Source organism: Phascolarctos cinereus, unplaced genomic scaffold, assembly GCF_003287225.1.
Source record: "Phascolarctos cinereus isolate Bilbo 61053 unplaced genomic scaffold, phaCin_HiC Scaffold_2;HRSCAF=192, whole genome shotgun sequence".
Taxonomy (NCBI): Eukaryota; Metazoa; Chordata; class Mammalia; order Diprotodontia; family Phascolarctidae; genus Phascolarctos; species Phascolarctos cinereus.
Genome location: NW_027555625.1, coordinates 331,777,033 through 331,798,738, shown reverse-complemented (window position 1 = coordinate 331,798,738; position 21,706 = coordinate 331,777,033). Strand labels below are relative to the sequence as shown.

Sequence of the window (21,706 nt, the reverse complement as noted above, 5' to 3'; positions counted from 1 at the left end):
TGAACTCAGGTCCTCCTGCTGTAGGGCCAGTGCTCTATCTACTGCCACCTAGCTGCCCCACTCCTTAGTAATTCTTAAGAGTGGAAAGCGGTCCTGAGACCAAAAAGTTTGAGAACCACAGCCACCGACTAATCGCTTTGCAGAGTTGGGTTGGTTCCTTGGTTTCCAGGCATCTTTACACTTATAGCTACTCATTTGCCTCAGGTGAATCAGTCTCCCTTACTGGACCTCAGTTTCCTCATCTCTAAGGGTAAATGGGTTAACTTAAATGATCTCTCAGAAACCTCCCAGCTCTGACATCGTAGAATGCTGGTTCCTGTATCCTTCACCCCAATCCCCTCAACCAACTTCCCATTCTTGGTCTAAATAGTTCATTTCAGGGGACAGGGAGTTTGTCTTACCCAACTCCGTTCCCCTCAGGGCGCTGTAATAAATGCTCTGGAAAGATTGGTTAGGGATGGCAGCAAACTGACTGGATCTTATCTAAGCCTGTCTCCCTAAGCCTAACCTCAGGCTACACAAGGGGTAACTACTAAATGTTTCCTGAATTTTAAGTTGGTGTCCTGGAGATCATATTAGCTCCCGGCTGCCTTAGAAAGCAGGGGGTGATATTGGATGGGAAGCCTTTACCTGGAGAAGGAAATAATGGGAGTGGCCTTGACTAAGGATGCAACTCCTACAATAAAGGGCTACCACTAGGGGCTTAAGGCCAACAGAAACCCATTGAAAGGGGCAGAATCCTCCTCCCCCACCAGTATCTGACCAATGGGGCTGCACTACGCCCGGGCAGAGGACTCTGCTTGTTACCCTAACCCCAAGGGCCACCTGCCGAGCCCCACCCCTCTTCATTAACCCTCACACCACTGCAACCCAGACTAAGCTTACATTCAAAACCAGTCCCGCTCCAGAGCTACCGAATATCAGCAGAAAGCGGCTTTGGAGATCATCTTGCCCAACCAACCCCCTCATTTTACAGGGGGAGAAAATTGAAACCTAGAGAAGAGAAAAGTGACTTTGCCCCAGGTCGCAAAGCTATTTAGTGGCATGGCCAGGACTTCCCAGAGGGGAAGGGCTTAAGAGAGGGATAAGGGATGAAAAGTGGAGCGAAGAGGTGGAGAGGAGGGGAAGATGAGAGAATAGGGAAGCGGGCAGGGCGGGGCGGGGCTGGAAGGAGAGAGGAGGGGTCCACACTGGGATTTCCCCCCCCCCGCCTCTTGCTGGGTCTTCCCCACCGGCAGCTGTTGGCTCCAAAGCTTGGGGGCGGACCGCAACGGGCAGTGACCCAGTGACCGGGGCCAAGCGTCCTTAGAGCCTAAGCGGGGGGACCCAGAGGACTGGCGCGGAGCGGAGCGGTCCTGGCCCCCTGCACTGGCCGCCCCGCTCGGGAGCTGCGCCCCTGACTGCACTGCAACGGACTGTAGCGGAGCCGGAGCCAGAGAGTGGCAGGGAAGCGCAGGGAGCGACAGCCCTGCTCCCGGTAGCTGATGGGAGCTACCGCCCCGGGGGCCCTGCAGCGCCGCTCTGGGGAATACTAGCCGGGCAGGCGGCAGCAGCGAAGAGCCACGGAGGTGAGGGGCCCGACTGGGCTGGGCTGACGAGCCCAGGACTCCTGGGGCAAGGGAGCTGGAGCTTAGGCGGCTCAGAGGACGAACCCTGGATGGCTGGAACAGGGAACAACTTAAGGGATGGATGGAGACTCTAGCAGAGGAGACTTGGGGACTAAGACTGGGGTGTGGAGCTGGGGGGAGGGAGGCACCAGCATGCCCTATGGGTTGAACCCAGTTGGGGAGCAGTCAAAGGACTCCTGAATAGTGAAATAAGGAGGGTGACCCGAAACGTGCAGGGGTGTTATGGAAATGGGGGATGTTTCTGTTCCAAGTCTACCCGGGAGGGACAGGTGTTTTTGTAAAGGGGGGGCACTAGGGAGCAGTCATGGGGCCTGGATGTGGTGGAGGGCCCTGGGTCAGGGCGCCCCTAGTGGGCTGGGTTAATGGCCTTGGTGGTGATGGGATCGAGTGGGGGGAGGGTGGCAGTGAAAGAAGAGTAAATCAGTAACCAGAACCCAGAGCACACAAAGCCCTTTGTCACCCTGTCCAAAGAGCAAACCAGAGCTAGTACCTACTGGCCCTAGAGCCTCTTTTCTCTTTCTTTCTCTCCCCAGACACTGGTGGGCTGGGGGCTCCTGACTTCACTCTGCCCACCCTCCACTCCTCCCCACCCCCACTGTCCTGCTTCACTGAAGCCCCAGACTGACATCTTGGCTGGGTGGGAGGCAATGTCTCTTGTACTTTCAGCATGAAGATGAGGGCAGTCATGATCCCCTCACAGGCCAGTTTCAAGGCCAGCCGGGACCTTGGGAGAGCTCCAACCCCCCTTTGGCCCCCGACACCAGAATGATCTCTTCCCTGTTCGGCTGAACATCTCCTGCCTCTCCAGTTACAGCTTCTTCTGTAAATGTCCTTGACATCTCCACTGGTGAAATTCTCATCTTTCAAAGAAATAGCTCAAATGCCTCCTCCTCTAGGAAGTCTTCCCAGATTCCCTTTCCCTTATCCCTCTTTCTCCCTCCTTTTCCCAGAGCAGGAAGTAAGCTCTCCATCTTCTGACTCTTCATGACACAATACATTTTGTCCCAGGAGCCTCTTGTGCTAATTCCCTACAGCTCTCACAATGGACTCCTGGGCATTTTCACCGGCTGCCCTCGATGCCTGAAATTCTCTCCTTCATTCCTGCTTCCTAGCTTCCTTCATTTCCTACCTAAAATACCACCAGCTATAAGAAGTCTTTCCCAATCTGCCTTAATGAATGCTAGTGACTTCCCTTTGTTGTTTATTTCCAATTTATTATGTACATAATATGTTATGTGTGTGTGTGTAGATACAGATAGATCTTATTTGTGCATAGCTGTGTGCATGTTTTGTCCCCCATTAGACTATGAACTCCTGGAGAACAGCCTTTCAAGGGCTAGCACATCATAGGTGCTTAATAAATGCTAGTTAACTCACTGAAGGGTTACTTGTTACTTGCTACTTGCTACAGCTGTCAATTTACCCCCATAGTCTTCCCTCCCCCAGTCTTCATATGCTATGGCAGCATAGCATAATGGATAGAGAGAGAGCTGTGCTGGTAGTCAGTAAGTCTTGGGTTTTATCCCCAGTGCCTGGGACAGAGTAGGAATTGAAATGCTTGTTGATTCATTCAAATCTCTCTCTAAAACATCATAGCTGGGCAAATCGATTTAACCTACCATACATTACTAGTTACACTGGTGCAGAGAAGTTTCCTCACCAAGATGAACCAGACAGGTGGATCTATGATTTCACTGTTATATGGAGCTCTTGGTAAGGAAACTCTGCCAGGACAGATGGGCAGCTTGCAGTACCAGAGAATTGCCTGGGACAGGGAGGGTTAAGTGACTTTTCCTGGGTAATGCATTAACAAACATTTCTTAAGCACCTTCCACATGCATAGTCCTGTGCTGCTAGGGGAAATCATAGGTTGTTAAAATTTTGAATTGGAAGGGACTTTAATGCAAAATTTTTAAAAAGTTACTTTCCCTGCCCTCTAGGAACTTACAGTCTGAATGATGGACAACACAAACATAATAGTAACTTATTTTTACAAAGCTTTATCTCTTTTGTTGCAAACAACAGCCTTGTGAGATAAGTTTCATACATATATGTATACATGTACACATGTTCGTGTGTTTATGTGTGTATGTATACATACATATGGGGCAGCTAGGTGGTGAAGTGGATAGGGCACTGGGCCTGAAGTCAGGAAGACCTGAGTTCAAAATAGGCCTTACACCCTTACTAGCTGTGTGACCCTGGGCAAGTTGGTTTGCCTCAGTTTCCTCATCTATAAAATGAGCTGGAGAAGGAAATAGCAAACCACTCCGGTATCTTTGTCAAGAAAACCCCAAATGGAGTCTGACAGTCCTGAATGACAACATATATATATATATATAAAATATGGTCCAGACCTGTGTTTTTATCGATAAAGGGAACTTAAGGGGATGAAACTTACTTTATCAAAGTACTCTATATAGTCTTGGAGAATTGTCTAGAGGTACAGAGATTCAGTGACTTGGCCGGGGCCACACTGCCAGAGTGTCTGAGGTGACACTTGAAGTGTGATGTCTTCTTGCCGGAAGCTGGTGCTCCATCATGCCACCTCCCAGGTAGTGTGTTTTTGTCCAGGTAAACACTTAAAAATGTTTGTTGACTGACTACCATTTTTACTGGAGAACAAAATGAGGATCAGAGATGGGAAATCAAATTAATAAATACTTATTAAGCACTTACTATGTACTGGGCACAGTGATAAGTGCTAGGAATATAAATACAAGCAAAGTGACTTGCTTAAGGTCACACAGCTAACAAGTGGCAAGAAGTGAGACTTGAACCCTTATCTTCTAACTTTTAAGTCCCAGACTTTTTCCACTGTACGGCAATTCTTGGGACTAGTAGGGAAGCAGGATGAGCAGCTGCCAAAGGTAAGACGCTCAGGGGCCAAATCACAGTCATCTTGCTTCAAATGAACCTGAAAGCAAGAGCTTTTTTTTTTTAACATGACTTCTTATAAAGGGACATGCTTTTCATACCAGAAAGTACAACTAGCCAGGACCTATAATGGCTGATTTCATGATTAAATCAAGTCCTGCCACGGTGTACTGGAAAGAGCCCAGCTTACAGTGAAAAAGTCGATTTTTAATCCCACCTCTGATACTTGGGTGGTGTGGACCTCAAACAAGTCACTTCCTCTCTGTGGGCCTCGGTTTCCTCATTGGTAAAATGAAGGAGCTGGCTTAGTGCCTTTTGCAAAGGTGGGGGAGGGGGGTATCTATTAGTGGGGAACATTACATATATTGTCAGATTTTTTTTTGTACTGATCAAGTTTGCTGGGTTTTTTACCCCCTTTTCCTCTTTTTCTTTCTTTTTTCTTTGTTATGTGGGATAGCTCTCTGGGATGCGGAGGGATACAAGAGAAAACAGACAATGTAAAAAACAAATTATCAACAAAAAATTATTTTTAAAAAATGAAGGGGTTAGACTAAATGATCTCTAAGATCCTTTCCACTACTAAATTCTCTCAAACCTCTTTCCCACCAAAGTTCTCTGATACCTTGTCAGAGCATTGGGGTGGCCCTGGCCCTCAAAGGCCGTGCCAGTCAAATGCAAGTCCTGCCATGCTGGAGAGGATCCTAGAATTTACACTGGCAGGACACAAGGCCATCTAGTAGACCCTGTTACCGTTGAGGAAACTGAGGGATCGAGAGAGGAAGGCACTTGCCCAGGAAGGCCATAGCTAGTGTAAGTAGCAAAGACAGGATCTGAACCTGGCTTTTCTAGCTTTAAATCCAAAGCTCTTTTCAAGCACACTATGTTGCTGGAGAACTAGCCTTATCCCCCTAGGGTAGCTACTAGAGGATGCATTTCTTTGACCTTTCAAGATCTTTATTAGGGCCTCACCCATATTAATTTGTATGGATGCTTATTTACTTATCTATGTATCCATTGTTTGTCCCTAGCCCCATTAAAATGTAAACTCCTCAGGGGCTGTTCAGTTTTTGTCTTTGCATCTGGGACTGTGCCTAGCAAGGTGCCTGGCAAGTAAATGCTTAATAAAGGTCTGTTAGAATATACAAATAAGTGAAGGACTAAATAAATGATTGGCCCGGGCAGTTCTTGCAGCCATCTAGTAAGGAAGCAGTGGAGGGGGGTTGTGATCTGTGAAGGTTGAAGTAGGACCCATACTGTGCTATTGAAGGGAGTATGTAAATTTGTATGCAGATTCATCTGAAAGGGACTTTACTTCAGCAGCTCTCCTGGGGAGGAAGGATTGATGAGCCTTGACTTGGGGTCAGGATATGTTGGGGGCCCTGAAAGGGGTTCCAGCTCCTGTCTGCTCAACAGGACGTATAGGACGTGTATAGCTCTGCAGGAAGCCTTGGGAAAAGCAGAGGGAGTAAAATATTCAATGTTTCAGCTTTTTCTCAGCAGGGATGCCAGTGTGGAGAGCCCAAGGGTGGGCAGGCAGGCCGGTGGATCCAATTTGGGAGTGTGCACAGCTGAGAGGGACTGGGAATCTGTAGGGAGGCGGGCCGGGTCTCCCAGGCAAGATGAACTTAACAGGAACCAATGTGCCCAGACCACAATCTCAATAGGAGTTCACCTGGTGACTCAGAGGCCAAAGAAACTGATAAGAGTTTTAGGCTGTGTTACGAGAATCAGATTATCTAGCACTAATGGGGCAGGTAGTGATTCCCCCTGAATTCTGCCCTGAGCAAACCAGATCAGATTGATTCTGAACACCAAATTTTAAGAGAACTAGAGCATTTATTGACATGACAAGGATGACAAAGGAACCAAAAACGACCTCACAGGAGGATCCCATGAAGGAGCTAGAGATGCTTAGCTAAGACTAATTAAGCTGAAAGAAAAGTTAGATAAGATTGCCTTCCTTTATCTGAAACGGCTGTAGTCAGAAAGAAGATTGCATTTGTCCCGCCTGGTGGATCAGTAGACTTAACTAGTTAGCAATGGGCACAACTAGGAGAATTCCTTGAGGCAGATTTTTAGCTCTATAGAAGGAACATCTTAACAATCAGAGCTCCCCATAAGCGGACCTGAATGTCTCTGGACAGAGTGAGTGAGCTCCCTCCCTGTTAGCAGAAGTGGGAGTGCCTAGACAAGGGTGTGCTTGTTATCGGTGCTAGTGTGCTACCTGGGCACTGGATAGCAGGTGGAACTCGTTGGCCCTCGAGGTTCCCTCCAGCTCCGAGATGCTATGGCAGAAGAGTTGTTCCATCTTTTAGATTTCTTAAGTGAACTGTACACATTGAGTATCCACTGTGCACTTGGCTTTATGCTGACTGTTCTTTGGAGATATTTAGAAGAAGTAGGAGACCTCATCTCTGCATCACTTCCCATCCAAACCTTTGGGGTTTCTTTGTGTTCTTTCACCAGGCTCTCTCTGGTTCCCCCTACCAAGCTCACCCTCCCTCCTTTGGCTTTCTCCAGGAAGTGACTGCTCTGGCCAGAGGCCCTAATCCCAGCTGGGAGGACTCAGGACTGGAAGATGCAGCCACCGCCGTCATTGTTGGGGTTTCTCTTGGTGGCATCTGGATTCCTGGCCATTCATGCCTTTACCTCTGAAGAGGTGGAACAGGGTAAGGCTCTTGGGGAGGGAGAGAGTATAAGTAAGGGGGAAGTAGGTCAAAGTGAGGGCAGATCCAGGGGGAAGTTTCCCAGGGAAGCCACAGGGTCAAGGTTCAGAAGCAAGATGGAAGATTCACGTTCTGGCTGTGCCACTAACAAGCTCTATGACTTTGTCCAAGTCACTTCCTTCTCTCTGAACTTTATCTCTTTATGTCAGAGGAGGAGGTTGGACTAAATGACCTTTAAAGGCCCTTAGCTGTAACACTGTCTTTTAAGATTTCCAGCTATGATACTTGGTATTCTAAGATACTGTAAACTGAAATTCTATGTTTTGGGAGTAGCTAAGTGGTGCAATGGATAGAGCAGAGCACCAGGCCTGGAGTCAGCAGGACCTGAGTTCAAATATGGCTTCAGACACTTTACCAGCTGTGTGACCCTGGGCAAATCACTTAACCCCAATTGCCTTTTTTTTAAAAAATTCTATATTCTAAGATTCTCTCCAGCTCTAACATTCTGTGTTCCAAGGAACCTCTCAGCTCCAACAATCTGTGGTCTAAAATCTGTATGCTAAGATCCCTTTCAGCTCTGACGCTTTGTGCGTCCCTAAGCTTCTAGGTAGCAAGCAGGGAAGTGGACCAAATGCCCCTGTGACATATTATAGGTGCTGGCCCTTGGGGGAAGCCAGAGGCGGGGCTAGGCCACCAGCTCCCAGTGCTGCCTGGGAGGAGACCAGCTTTCCCCTGGCCCTTGTAAGTTTCCAGCTCTGTCTTGTTTGAGTGGCTGGGCCTTGCAAGGTGGTGAGGCCCCCAGACAGACATGCATGCTGGGGCTGGCATGTGACCCTGCATGACAAGCCTGGGACAGACCTTTGGCTTTGGGCATGAGAGCATCTAAAAGTGTGTGTTTCTACCTGGGGAGACAAGTGACAGTAGGTAGTATGCATGGGTGAGTAGGACTTTGGAACAATGGGGAGAGGAGTATGTACGATATAACCTTTTGCTGGCAAGACGGGAGGAGGAATTTCCATAAATTCATTCAGTAGAATATATAACTTTAATTCCCAGAAGTAAGGGACCCTAGATATGTTGAGTGAGTGAATGGATCTGGAGAACTCCTGAATCCCAAGAGGATCTTGAAGATTGAGCCCCAGGAAGAGTATTGGGGAGCGAGGGGGCTAAGAAGGAGAATCCAAGGAAATAGACCCATATTGGGAAAGCACATATGGGGAGCCTGGAGTAAATGTGTGGAAGAAATGGAGTAGGGCATATTCTCCCAAGCAGCCCTGGGGAAGAGGGATGGAAGGATGCAAGAAGAAATATAGCTGTTCATTTTATTCTCTTAGAGTAATGAATCTCCAAAGTCAGACACCTCTGGGAACTCACCCGCCCCCCCCCCACTCCCCTCCCCGGCTTCTTTAGGTCTTCCCACAAGCCCCTGAGGAATAAGAATCAAGGTATGACTCAAATCCAGGCCCTGAATTCTCTTCCTTATCCCTTTGTGGTTTGCCCACAGAGTCCTGCCAAGCCCCAGGCCCAGACGAGCTGGAACAGCACCTGACCCTGGCCCTGGGCCAGGCACTACGACTCTGCTGTGGTCGTGCCAATCGAGGTGGCCACTGGTATAAAGAAGGCAGTCGCCTGGCACCATCAGGCCGTGTGCGAGCCTGGCGAGGCCGTCTGGAAATCGCCACTCTAGTATATGAGGATGCTGGCCTCTACCTATGTGTGTCAAGAGGATCTGGACAAGTTCTGTACAACCTTACCATCTCTGTCATAGGTAGGAGGGAAGAGGATGAAGTGAGAGAAAGGAGGAGCAGAGGGGCCGGAGGCCTGGGGCAGGCCAGGTCTTGCTTTAGCTAGGGCCCTTGGCCTCTATGCTTCAAGCTGACCACTTCTCTTTGGCTAACAGATTCTCTGGCCTCTGGGGATGATGATGAGGACAGTGACAGCCCCCACGGGGATCTTCCCAAGGGGCACATTTATCCACAGCAAGGTCAGTAACTCATTCCTCTAACCTTCTCAAATTTAGAAACAGATCCAAGAGAGGGACTCCTGGGGCTGAACTAAGGTTTCTAGGCTGGGAGGCCAAACCAAAGAAAATGGCATTGGGAAGGAGGGTTAGCTTCGCAAAAAGGACCTGATGACTATCTTCAAGAACTTGGAGGGCCATCCCTTGGGGAAGAGATAGATTAGAGTCATTCTGTTTGGTTTCAGAAGGTGGAACCCTGTAACTGGGGAAGTTACAGAGAGGCAGGTTTTAGCCCCATATAGGGAAATATTTGCTAATGATATGAGCTATCCACACATGGAATGGATAGCCCCTAGAGGAAGAGCTCCCTATCACTGGAGGTCTTCAGGGAAAGGTTAGATGAATACTTGTTGGGAATGTTGTCCAGGGGATTCCTGCTTAGGAACAGATGAGATCAGATGGTCTTTGAGGTCCCTTCGCAATTCAGAGATCTCCTATTCTAGGCATGTTAAGACTGGAAGACTTAGGAAGGAAATGGTCACTGTCTTTCAGTGTTTGAAGGCTTGTCATGCTAAAGAGCAATCAGACTTACTCTCTTTAGTGTCAGAGGGAAGATCTAAGGCAGTGGGGTGAAGATGCAGGGAGGCAAGTTTCTTCCAAGAAGATACAACTTTCCTAACAATCAGAGCTGCTCAGAAGGGGAATGAGCTGCTTGCAAGTAGTGAGTTCCCTGTCACTAAAGGTGTCCATGCAAGTTCTACAATACCACTACCTTCAACCATGAAGGGAATCCCTCTTCAGGTTTAAGTTAGAACAGGTGAGCTCCAAGGCCCTTTCCCACTCTGACATTTCTGGACCAGTGGAGATGGAAATGTCCCTTTCCATTGAGATGGCCCTCCAGTCCTTCTGGGCTTTGTTTCCCTTAGGCCCCTACTGGACACATCCCCATCGCATGGAGAAGAAACTGCATGCAGTGCCTGCGGGCAACACAGTCAAGTTTCGGTGCCCAGCTGCAGGGAACCCCATGCCCACCATCCGCTGGCTGAAGAATGGAGAAGACTTCCATGGCGAGCACCGAATTGGAGGCATCCGGGTGAGAACTTGGGAGACAGAGCAAGAAATCTTGGCCTGGACCTCACCCCTGGCCAGACTTACTCCCAGCTGCTCCTTGTGGACAGCTCCTCTCTTGGGAGTCTCATGACAATAACAATTCCTCCCAATTACCCTGTGGGTTATGTTACAGAGGGCAAGCATTTTCTTGTTGTGAGGTGAGGTGAGGAAACTGAGGCCCAGAGAGATTAAGTGATTTGCCCAAGGTAACATTAAGTAGCAGAGCCAGGACCTTAAGTGAGGTCCTGACCTCAAGTCAGGTCCTAACCTGAGCTGCTACACTCTACTGCTTCTGGTGGCCCCCAGCTGGCAAAATTGTGAGCAAGGGAAAATGTGTCTGGCCACTCCCAGCTTCCCTTTCAGAGTTCTCCATGTGTTATAGAGCTCCAGTGGTAGCCTCCCTAAGCAGCTCACTCAGCCCAGCCCTGTCCTACTGAAAACAGGGTGTGTGTGTCTCAGCCTAGAAACTGTGTGCACTCTCTTTGATCTCTTATGTGTGACCGCACACAAAGGATTGCCCACGTGAGGTGGGGCAGTGTGGGTATGTGTCTGCATTTGTAAAGATTATAGAAAATATGACTGACTGTCACCCCTCCATTGATGTTGCCAAAATGTGTGCCTATGCAGCCTACATGAAGGGACATGCATGTGTCTACATATGTATCTGTGTAAAAACATGTTTTCTGTACATCTGCATGTGTAAGGACTGTAAATACGTAGGGACCAGAGTTTGTAACTCTTGCTCTCTTACTGACAAGGCCCAGCAATGCATGTGTTTTTGCAAGTGTATGTTCATATGAGGACATGTGTGTGGGTGTGCATGTGTTGATGTGAATAACAGCTATGGGTCTGCCTAGACCGGTGAACACAGTTTCTGCTTTTCTATCCAAAGGTGGGGGGGACGACTGTCTATCTGTACCCATGTCTGTTTGTGTAAGGACATACGTGTGCACATGTACATGCAAATAGAAGGTCTGCAGACACATGTAGATAAGTCTTCCTGGCTGCTGTCTTCTCCCTTTTGGGGTCTGGCTGGGCCACTCATTCTCCCTCCAGCTCAGACATCAGCACTGGAGTCTCGTCATGGAAAGTGTGGTGCCCTCAGACCGTGGAACTTACACCTGCGTGGTAGAGAATGCCCTGGGGAGTCTCCGATACAACTACCTCCTCGATGTGCTGGGTGAGCAGTGACCTGGGGTCCTAGGGCAGGAACAAAGTGGGATGCAGACGCCATGGGCCAGTCTCCTCTGAAGTAGGGAAGAGGGGAAGAGGAATATGAGTAGAAAGAACATTGGCCTAGAAGTGAAAAGATCCTAGTTCAGCCCCTGGCTCTACCGTTCCATAGCTATAGAAACTTGGTAAGTCACTTCTCTTCTCTAGCTTCAGTATTTTCTGTAAAATGATGGGGTAAAGGGAGTTGACCTTTAAGGCTCCTTCCAGCTCTAAACACCATGTTTTGGAGCCCTCGCTGGCCTCGGGAGGGGGGCCAGGGACCAGCTTTGACCCTGCTCTCCACCCTGCAGAGCGTTCCCCGCACCGGCCCATCCTGCAGGCTGGCCTGCCCGCCAACACCACAGCTGTGGTTGGCAGCGATGTGGAGCTCCTGTGCAAAGTGTACAGCGATGCCCAGCCCCACATCCAGTGGCTGAAGCACATTGAGGTCAACGGGAGCAGCTTCGGGGCTGACGGCTTCCCCTTTGTGCAGGTGCTCAAGGTAGGCATGGAGGCCCACCGGCCTGAGAATGCTCTCCCCCACTTCCTGGTGTCCCTGAAGGTCCAACTCTAAGGCCACCTTTATGGGAGGCTTTTCCCAGGACCCTCCCTGATATCGCTTTCCCCATGAGATTGTCTTCCTTTACACCATATATACACATAGTTGTTTGCATGTTGTCTCCTGCTTTAGAATGTGAGTCCTTGAGGGCAGGGACCCTATTTTTGACTTTCTTTCTACCCCCAGTGCTTAGTACAATACCTGTTACATAGCACTGAAAACATGCTTGTTGCCTGAGTGGGAGAGGAAAGCAGGGTGGGAAAAAGGGGACCCAGCGAGCCTGGGGGGAGGGGCAAAGAAGGTGCCCCATCTGGCTTGGGGCACCCTCAGTGTTCTGGCCTTGCCCTGCCCCACTCTTCACCTCATCTTTTCCCTGCAGACCACTGATATCAACAGCTCAGAGGTAGAGGTCTTGTACTTACGTAATGTGTCAGCAGAAGATGCAGGTGAATACACTTGCCTGGCTGGCAATTCCATTGGCCTCTCCTACCAATCAGCCTGGCTCACAGTGCTGCCTGGTAAGACCCTGGCAGCTGGAGTTCTGCATAGGGGGTGTGGCACAAGGTTCCAGGCCCAGGAGATCCTAGGTTCTGTCTGATTCATCTGCTAGGCATGAGTTGGGCAGGAGGTAGGGGGGTGGGGAGAGAAAGCATGTGTATGCACATGGACACATAAGTGTGGTAGCTTGTATGTGCATCTGAGTCGGTATATACACACATGCACATAGCAGATAATTCAGTTTGTGAGTTTCCTGTTTGTATGTGTTGGGAGTTGTAAATGACAAAACCCCACTCCCTGAAATACTAACATACTGTATACATCTCTGTGTGTGCTGGCCCATATGGGATAGAAGAGGGGCTGGCATGGGAAGCTGCTGCATCAGAGGTGAAAGTCGCAGACATCATCATTTACACATCGGGCTCATTGGCTGTGGTTGTGATCCTGATCATTTTGGGGCTGTGCCGGGGGCAGACACTGTCCAGCCGGACATCCCGCCAGCCCCTTGCTGTGCAGAAGCTCTCACGCTTCCCCCTCATCAGACAGGTACGTGGCTGGTTCAACCCCATCTTCTTCTTAGGAGAGGGAGTCTTGAGATACTGGGGACCTCCCAGCCTCTTCCAGTCCTGTGTGTCACTTACTGTCCCCTAGACTTTCACTGACCTGGATCTCCTCCTTTGCTCCCTGAACCCTCACTCAGCTGGATCTCTCCCCCTTATAGTCTCCTGGCCTCCCCACCCCATGCCTTTGATGACCTGGGTCTCTCCCCTTATGCCTTCCTGGCCCCACCCTGCCTTATGCCCTCAGTGGCCTGGTCTTCACCTTCATTGATCTGGTTTCTCTACCCTGACAGTTCTCCCTGGAGTCAGGCTCATCAGGGAAGTTGAGCTCTTCCCTCGTTCGAGGAGGCCGCCTGTCTTCCAGCTGTACCCCTATGCTTCCTGGCTTTGTGGAGCTAGACCTGCCACTTGATGCCAAGTGGGAGTTTCCTCGAGACAGGTGGGTTCCACGGGAGCTTTCTCTAGGCCCCCAGCCCATCCCTGGGCCAGATGCAGGTCATTCTTTCCCATCCCTGCCCTTGGGTCCTGCATACATTCTCCCATTTTTTTCTACTTACCTGGGGAGTGGAAGGCAGGAAGAAAATGAAGGGGGTTAGAGGGTAATAGAGAGGTCTGGGCAGCACTTGAGTTGGAGGGGGAATAGGTCTGAGAAGGGGGCAAACCTGAGTAAGCCAGCTTTGGCTGCAGGGGAGTCTGGTGGAGGATGGGCCACACTGCCAGCTACTTTAACTCCTTGCCTTCTATTCCTCATGGGTGGGAAGCTGAGGCCGCTGCCCCAGGTAAGGCCTTTGGTCTCTGTCTCTCTAGGCTGGTGCTAGGGAAGCCCCTTGGTGAGGGTTGTTTTGGGCAGGTGGTGCGGGCAGAGGCCTATGGCATGGACCCTCAGCAACCAGATGGGGCCATCACCGTGGCCATCAAAATGCTGAAAGGTGAGTGAAGGGCATGACCCCAGGGCAAGGATCTTTTCTGTGCCCCATGTCACCCTCTGTGTCTTCCATGACATCCTCCATCCCTGCATTCCCCACCAGTACAATGTGACAGACTTTTATTAAATTCCTATTAGATGCAGGGAACCTGTGCTCAGTACCATATATGTACAGCTAGATATGATACAGAGCCCACCCTCAAGAAGCTTATAGTCTAGTGGGGGTTGAGGGGAGAGGAGGTATACCCTGAGTTTAGAGCACACAAGAGGGAGCAAACAGAGCAGCCTGAGTGGGAAAGGCAGCTGTGGGGCAGCAGAAGGAGCTATGGGTTTGGTATTAGATGTGGGTTCAAATCCAGCCTCTGCTACTTAATATCTATGTGAAATTCAGCAAATTCAGAAATTTCCCTCTCTGGGCCTCATTTTCCTCATATGTAAAATGTATCAAGTTGGTGTATGTGACCTTGAAGGTTCCTTTTAGCCCTAACACCCTGTGTTTTATGTTCTGAGAAAAGTCCTGCTCAGCTTCAAATCCTATGAATCAAGGAAAGGGGATCAACTTCTTCCTGGGAGGAGAATGGGGAGGGGAATCAGGAGGGCTTCCTGGAGGAGATAGTGCTGGATCTGGGCCCTGAAGGAGGGGCACCCACCCTCTCTACTTCTATGGTGCCCACACTCCATCCTCTCCCTCCCTGCGTGTCATCTGCTACAGACAATGCCTCCGACAAAGACCTGGCAGACCTGATCTCTGAGATGGAAATGATGAAGCTCATTGGCCGGCACAAGAATATTATCAATCTGCTGGGTGTCTGCACCCAGGAAGGTGGGACCAAGGGGCAAGAGGAGGGAGAGAAGAGATAATCCGTGCCAGGGGAGGTGGGGAGAAGAGAGAATCCATTGGATTGTGAGAAGGAAGTGCTGAATTTGGAATCTCAGGACCTGGACTGGAATCTTAGTTTGACCACTTACTAGCTGTGTGACCTGAGACAAGTCACTTACCCTCTTTGGGTCTCAGTTTCCTCATCTTATCAAATTAAAGAGTTGGATTAGATGATTTCAAAGTACCTTCCAATTCAATCTGTGATCTTGTCTCTCTTGCCATAGGGCCCTTGTACGTGATCGTAGAATTTGCTGCCAAGGGGAACCTCCGAGAGTACCTTCGGGCAAGAAGACCACCTAGTCCTGACTACACCTTGGAGGCACCCAGGACCCCTGAGGAACAGCTGTCTTTCCAGGACCTGGTCTCTTGTGCCTATCAAGTAGCCCGGGGCATGGAATATCTGGAGTCTCGGAAGGTGAGGGCAGACAGAAAGACAGCCTTCAGCCCAACATCCTAGCTTAGGAGATGCTGACACTGTTAGTGATGATGGGGTGGTGGTGGTGGTGGTGGTGGTGGTGGTGGTGGTGGTGGTGATGGGGATGATGGTCCTTCATTATCCTCCTATGATGCCTAATCACAGCATGGATGAACTAAAGCTGTATGTGCCAGCTTTGATCTACAAAGCTGAAAAGGCTTTGAGTATAAGCCAAGTGACAGATTACATGTTTCTTGTCTGAGGACCAGCCTAAGTGCAGAGGCTAGGCCCCAGCAAACCATGAAACTAAGCCATGGAGGGAGCGGGCTGCGATCTACATCCGGGAAGGGACCACCTGCACTGGTGACATCTCAGACCTTTTCAAGTTCGATAGGAACAACAGCTCCATTTCTGTAGCACAGTCAGGCCTAGAAATCACTTTTCTTCACAAAATGCTATGAGGCCAGGAGGTTAGATGTATGTACTGTTCCCATTACAGATGAGGAAATTGATGCTTAGAGAGGTAACATAAGGCTATTCAGGATCAGAGCCAGGATTCCAACCCAGTTTTCCTGGAGATAGTGTGGTATAGTAGAAAGAGCACTGAATTTGGAGTTAAAGGTTGTGGGTTCAAATCCAGCCTCTGTGATCTCTTCAGGTTCTAAAATCTTGTCATTCAATTAGTCTAGAGCTCTTTGTACTGCAATATCTATAGTTGTCTCTGGAGTTTCCCAAAACACACTTCTAAAGGATCTTGAGTGTCTATGTCCTTGACCTTTGAAGAAAGATAGAGTAAGCACTCTCTATTCATGCCGCCCCCTGGAGCAGAAGGCTGTATTGGCTGTTCCCACATCTGGAAAAGAAGACTCAGGCTATGGTGTAGTGAGGGGATGGGTGGAATGAGAGAACTGGGAATTAGGGGGAGCAGTTACCTGTCCTAAGACTTTTCTTTGGTGCCCCTATCCCAGTGCATACACAGGGACCTGGCTGCCCGAAACGTGCTGGTTACTGAGGACAATGTGATGAAGATTGCGGACTTTGGCCTGGCCCGGGGTGTTCATGACATTGACTACTACAAGAAAACCAGCAATGTGAGTGAGCCAGGGAGGCATGCCCAGAGGAAGTGAAGGGGCAGGGGAGAGGGCATGAGGATATGTGGGGAAAGGGTAAAAATAGAGGAGGGTGAGCAAGAAATCAAAGTGGCCACGTGGGAAGGGCTAATGCAAGGCTCTCTCAACCTCAGATCCAGACCTAGCAGGAAAAATAGTGAAAGGACTCAGAAGTCACTTACCTTGGCACTGAATCTTCAGCGCCCATCTTTTGGTATAGTCTGTGTCTGAGACCATAGGCAATTTATAAGGCATTCCAATGCAGGAGACTTTCCCTGCAGCACACAACAGAATACAAACAGATACCCAGGAAACCTGCCTCTCCAGAGCAGCACTGCCCTGCCATAATAAAGTCCTGCTTGCCTCTCCTCTCCTTCCTTCCAAATCAGTCACCTCCAGTTAAGCTGTAAGGATCAGCTTAGGGCCCCCTAGTGTTCTAAGAGGAGCGTGACCTAGCCCCCCAACTCCCCTCTTCCTATCTCTTCCCTCCCTCTCTCTCTTTCTCTCTCCCCCCCCTTACTTTTCTCTCTGTCTCTCCCTCTTCTCTTTCCCTCTCTGTCTCTGATTCTGTCTCTCTCTTCTCTCTCCCTCCCTCTCTTCTTCTTCTCTCCTTCCCTCCTTTTCTCTCTGTCTCTCTTTCTCAGTCCTCCTTGCCTCCCTCTCCCTCTCACACACATACACACATGCATGCACAGAAGCTGCCTTTCTTCCTTCTCCTGAGACCTTAAAGCACTACAGGCAGAGCTGGAGGTCCTAGCACAGGGCCCCAACATCTCGCCGTGCTCAGACAGGGACCCTGGCCATGAGTAGCCTCGTCCTATTCCCCACTGCAGGGCCGTCTGCCTGTCAAGTGGATGGCACCTGAGGCCCTGTTTGACCGAGTCTACACTCACCAGAGTGATGTGTAAGTTCTGGAAGCCCTGGAGCCTCTGAATGAGTATATTTATCCCTTGCACTGAAGTGGGAAGCGGGGGGAGTGCTGAGTTTTAATCCTGACTCTGTCACTAACTTACTGTGTGACTCTGGGCATGTCACTTCCCTTCACTGTCAGTACTTTCACTGTGCCTGTTTCCTCCTCCATAAAATGAAAAAGTTGAATTGGTCCCTTCCAGCTTCGATATTCAGTCACTCTGTGCCATGTTTCAGTTAACCAGTTGTCAAACATTTATTAAGTGTATAATATGTACCACCTAATGTTTCCCTGTAACCTAGGATCATTAGGCCTGGGGGTCCTAGCTGCAGACTTAGGATTCCCCATTTCCAGCCCCATCTTCCTCTCCTCCCCTGATCCCAGTCTCTATCCTCCTAACTTGAAGTCAGTGATGGTTTTCCCTGGCTCTTGGGTGGGATTGGGGAGTGTAGAATCCATCATGGCCAAAGCTAACTCCAAATTCTGCCCTCCCTCCCACTAGATGGTCCTTTGGGATCCTGCTGTGGGAGATTTTTACCCTGGGTGGCTCCCCATACCCTGGCATCCCTGTAGAAGAGCTCTTCTCACTGTTGAGAGAAGGACATCGTATGGACCGGCCTTCCCACTGCCCACCAGAGCTGTGAGCCACCTCCTTATTCTCCGATTCCCCATTTCCTTCCCCCATGAGCCCCCTGCTCGTCCCCTCTTCCTCCTCTCATTTGGAGCTATAATCCCTCCCATTCCCCTGGTGCTGACTCTCCTTTCTTATTCTCTTTCCCTCTTAGCCCACAGTTTCTTCCTCCCCTCCAGGTCCTTGACCCCTTCCCTTCACTCTGTCTGCCCCAGGTACATGCTGATGCGTGAGTGCTGGCATGCCATACCCTCCCAGAGACCTACCTTCAAGCAGCTGGTTGAGGCCCTGAACAAGATCTTGACAGCCATTTCTGAGGAGGTATGTTCCCGGTGGGCACTCATCCCCATGCCTGACCTCCCAGTCCTCCCCCCACCCCAAACACACCTAAGCACTACTTTCTCCAAGCCTTGGTCAAGAGATAGTGTGACATAGTTAGACCACCCAGTTTCAGGTCCCACTCCTACTACTTCCTAACTATGTGACCTAACCCCTTAGGGCTAGTCCCTTAACCTCTCTGAACCTTAGATTCCTCATCTGTAAAACGGGGAGAATCACCTTCGCAATAACTCGAAATTATTGTAGGGAAGGTGATTTGTGCTACGGAAATGGAAATTATTGTTTTTATTTAATGTTTAATTTCTCCCTCTTCTATCTGGACTCCCAACCCAAAACAGACAGATGACCTGGGCACAGTAAGGACCCCTTCTGGGGTCCATCAGGAGACTGTGGTTCAAGGGAGGTAGAGGGAGGGGCAAAGAGAAGGCCCAGAATAGGCCTAAGGTTGGGTCTCCCAACCTCAGAGATGGCAGGACTGGGATGGAGTCTCCAGGAGCAGCTAGAGCCAACCTGGTTGTCTGCCGTGGGCCAGCTTAGCTGAGACTACCTCTCCTTTCTCCTCCATTGCTGATTCCTGCCTGCCACAGTACCTGGACCTCTCAATGCCCTTTGAACAGTACTCCCCAGCCGGCGAGGACACCAGCAGCACCTGCTCTTCCAATGACTCTGTCTTCACCCATGAGCCTCTGGCCCCGGGGAGTCTGGGCCCAAGCCCCTTCATCTACCACAGTGTAAGGACATGAGGTGAACCAAACCAGCTGTGAACTGAGACAGCAGTGATATGAATACCCTGGTCTTGGGCTCTGTTTTTGATCTCAAGAACTTGACTCTGCCCTGGAACTTTCTCTCAGGTTCCTTGCCTTCCCCTAAGAAGGGTAAGAGCAGGCCTGATCTTGAATGGCTGCTTATTCAATACAGTCGTGCCTTGATTTTTTTTTTTTACCAGAGCCCAGTATCACTGAGGGACAGACACAGGTCCTTTTCACCTGAAGTTGTCCCTGGAAGGACCCAACCCTACCTAAAGCCTTCCCTCCCCTCCCCTCATCTCCCTTCTCCTTCCCTTCCTTTCCCTTCTCTTGACCCCAAGGAATGTTGATGTACATAATGTGTCTATGCATATATATATATGACCTTTGATAAATTATTTTTTGGAATAGACCTTTGCATGCCTGGCTTTTGCCCTAGGGCAGGATTAGGGGTTGGGGAGGAGAGACTCTAACCTGAAAGATGGCATTATGAGGTTTGGCAGAGCAGAAATGGGGGGGTGGAGAGACCCACTTTAGGACAGGCCCAGTGGAAGGGAGGGGGAGTAGAAAGGAAGCCTGACAGCAACAGGTGGCCTTTAAGACATTGGGAGGCACAAATGAAAAACAGGACTGACCCAGAATGCTGTTGTAGTCCCTTCAGACTCTGTGCTTCTCCAGGCATAGGGAGAGGAAGGGATTTGCCCAAGGTCAGCAAGTCGTTGGAAGAGCTGGAATGTGAGGCCCAGCACTCCTAACTGCGGTCCAGCAGTCTTTCTGTTTATCAGAGGAAGGCAGGGTAAGCTTAGGCCCGCCTGGTGCTTTGGGCCTGAGATCCAGGTCAGGAGTATCCTTTCCTTGTCCCAAACATGTTCCTGCTGAGGTATGTGCCTGGGTCAATCTCTTAGAAACCAGCCCCCAGCTATCTCTTAAACTGACTGTATTGTGCTAGCTCGCTCATGGCTACACGTCTTTCATCCGTGTTTCTGAGTTCTGGTCTTGGTTCTCTTGCTAATTTACTGAGCAACCTTATCCCTCCTCTCACCAGCCCTGTTTCTTCTTCTCTACAATGAATGTACTGGGCAAGATGTTCTCTCAGGTTCCTTCCAGCTCTGGCATCCTATGTTCTACATTCCAGGTTTCCCATATATCTTTAACACCTACAGGGTGGGTGGGGCAATTATTATTATTGTCTGCATTTTACAGATGAGGAAAATTAAGACTTGGAGAGGTTAGATGACCTGCCAGTCTTCACAAAGCTACTAATTATGAGAGCCAAGATTCAGGAGAGAATGTCTTGTTCTGTATTCTAAGGTTCCTTCCCACTCTAATATCCTTGGTTCTAATGTCTCTTTCAGCTCTGATGTTCTATGTTATAAGGCCCCTGTTCAGCTCTAACATTCTGTGTTCCAGAGTTCCTCCCAGCTCTATGTCCAGTGCATGTCTGTGTCTGTCTATGTGTATGTGTGTGACATGTGCATGTCTTTGACACTGGACTGTGCTCCTGATAACTGCGAGCTGGGGCAGGGTGTGAGATCCTGTTCCCGTGGGATCTGGTCAGGGACAGTTGGGGTAGAGCTCTCCCCACACACACACACACCAATTCCACCCATGCCCACAATCCTCCCCCATCTGTTCGGCATTAACTCGGCTGCCCCATTAACCCAGCGTGACCAGGAAGCCTAGCCAGGTCTGAAACTGAGCCCACTGGCTCTGCAGCTCCCACGCTGGGAAAGTCAGCTTCAAGTACTGGCTCCTGGGGATAGCCTGCCGGCCCCGCCCACCACCTGGCTAGCCTCTCGGGCACCAAGCAGCCTGGAGTGTGGGAGGAGGCAAAGGGCTGTGTGGGGGGCCCAGGCCACAGCTGTTCCTGTCCCTGAGTCCTAGGCTGGGGTTTCAGCCCAGGCTGGGCCAGGCAGCACGTCCCTATTCTCAAAGGATGGATCAGGTTTCTCTGGGCCCTGATCCCCTGGATCTGCTCTCTCTACTCCGCCTCTGCCCCATGAAAGTCCCAATGGCAGCTGCTGCCCAGCCATCCTGTAGTCAAGGGAGGCTGGGTGCAGTCTGCAGATAAAGGCCCCCTGGTGGCAGCCTTCTTCTAGTACTTTCCCTAGGTTGGCAAAGGCCATCTTCAGGGGAGTGAAAGGCCTACATGGAGGAACCCAGATTCCAGACAAGTATCACACATAGCTTGTTGAGAGCCCTTTACAGAACTCTACCCACATTACTAATCCTTCCCATTCCTGTACAATTCAAGATTTAAAACATGCTCTTTCCCCCTCAATGGGCTGTGAGTGTCACACAGTAAGAGCCAGATATGAAAAAAGTTCTGACTGAGAACAATCTGAGTTTCCTCATCTTTAACAGGCTAGGGATGGACCTGCAGTTCCCCTTTGGTTCTAAATCCTCTGACTTCAAGACCCCCTAGCATTTCCTATACTACTCCAATCAGCCTTATTATCTCACTGGAACTTCCCAACTGCCATGGGAGGGTAGAAGAACAGGGATTACTATCTCCATTTTGTAGAAGAAATTGGTTTCGAGGACAAGTGATTTGCCCAAGGTTACATGAGCCTGGACTAACAATTCATATTTGTAGAATTCTTTAAGATTTACAAAGCGTGCTTCCCCCCACCAAAAAGCCCTGGTACAATTATTATTGTCACCATTTTACAGATGAGAGA

The 21,706-nt window shown here is 49.8% G+C and overlaps 1 protein-coding gene across 1 annotated transcript; it reads left to right on the top strand.

Annotated features, from left to right (window-relative positions):
- The first annotated feature begins 1,202 nt into the window (after positions 1–1,202).
- Positions 1,203–19,437, top strand: FGFR4 (fibroblast growth factor receptor 4). The gene is made up of 18 exons (XM_020998780.2): positions 1,203–1,568; positions 7,026–7,174; positions 8,676–8,939; positions 9,072–9,155; positions 10,058–10,224; positions 11,298–11,421; positions 11,765–11,955; positions 12,392–12,530; positions 12,863–13,056; positions 13,364–13,509; positions 13,878–13,999; positions 14,708–14,818; positions 15,100–15,290; positions 16,259–16,381; positions 17,233–17,303; positions 17,812–17,949; positions 18,156–18,261; positions 18,867–19,437. The coding sequence occupies exons 2-18, from the start codon at positions 7,084–7,086 to the stop codon at positions 19,020–19,022; spliced, it is 2,418 nt and encodes an 805-aa protein (XP_020854439.1). The 5' UTR covers positions 1,203–1,568; positions 7,026–7,083; the 3' UTR covers positions 19,023–19,437.
- Positions 19,438–21,706: the final 2,269 nt, after the last annotated feature.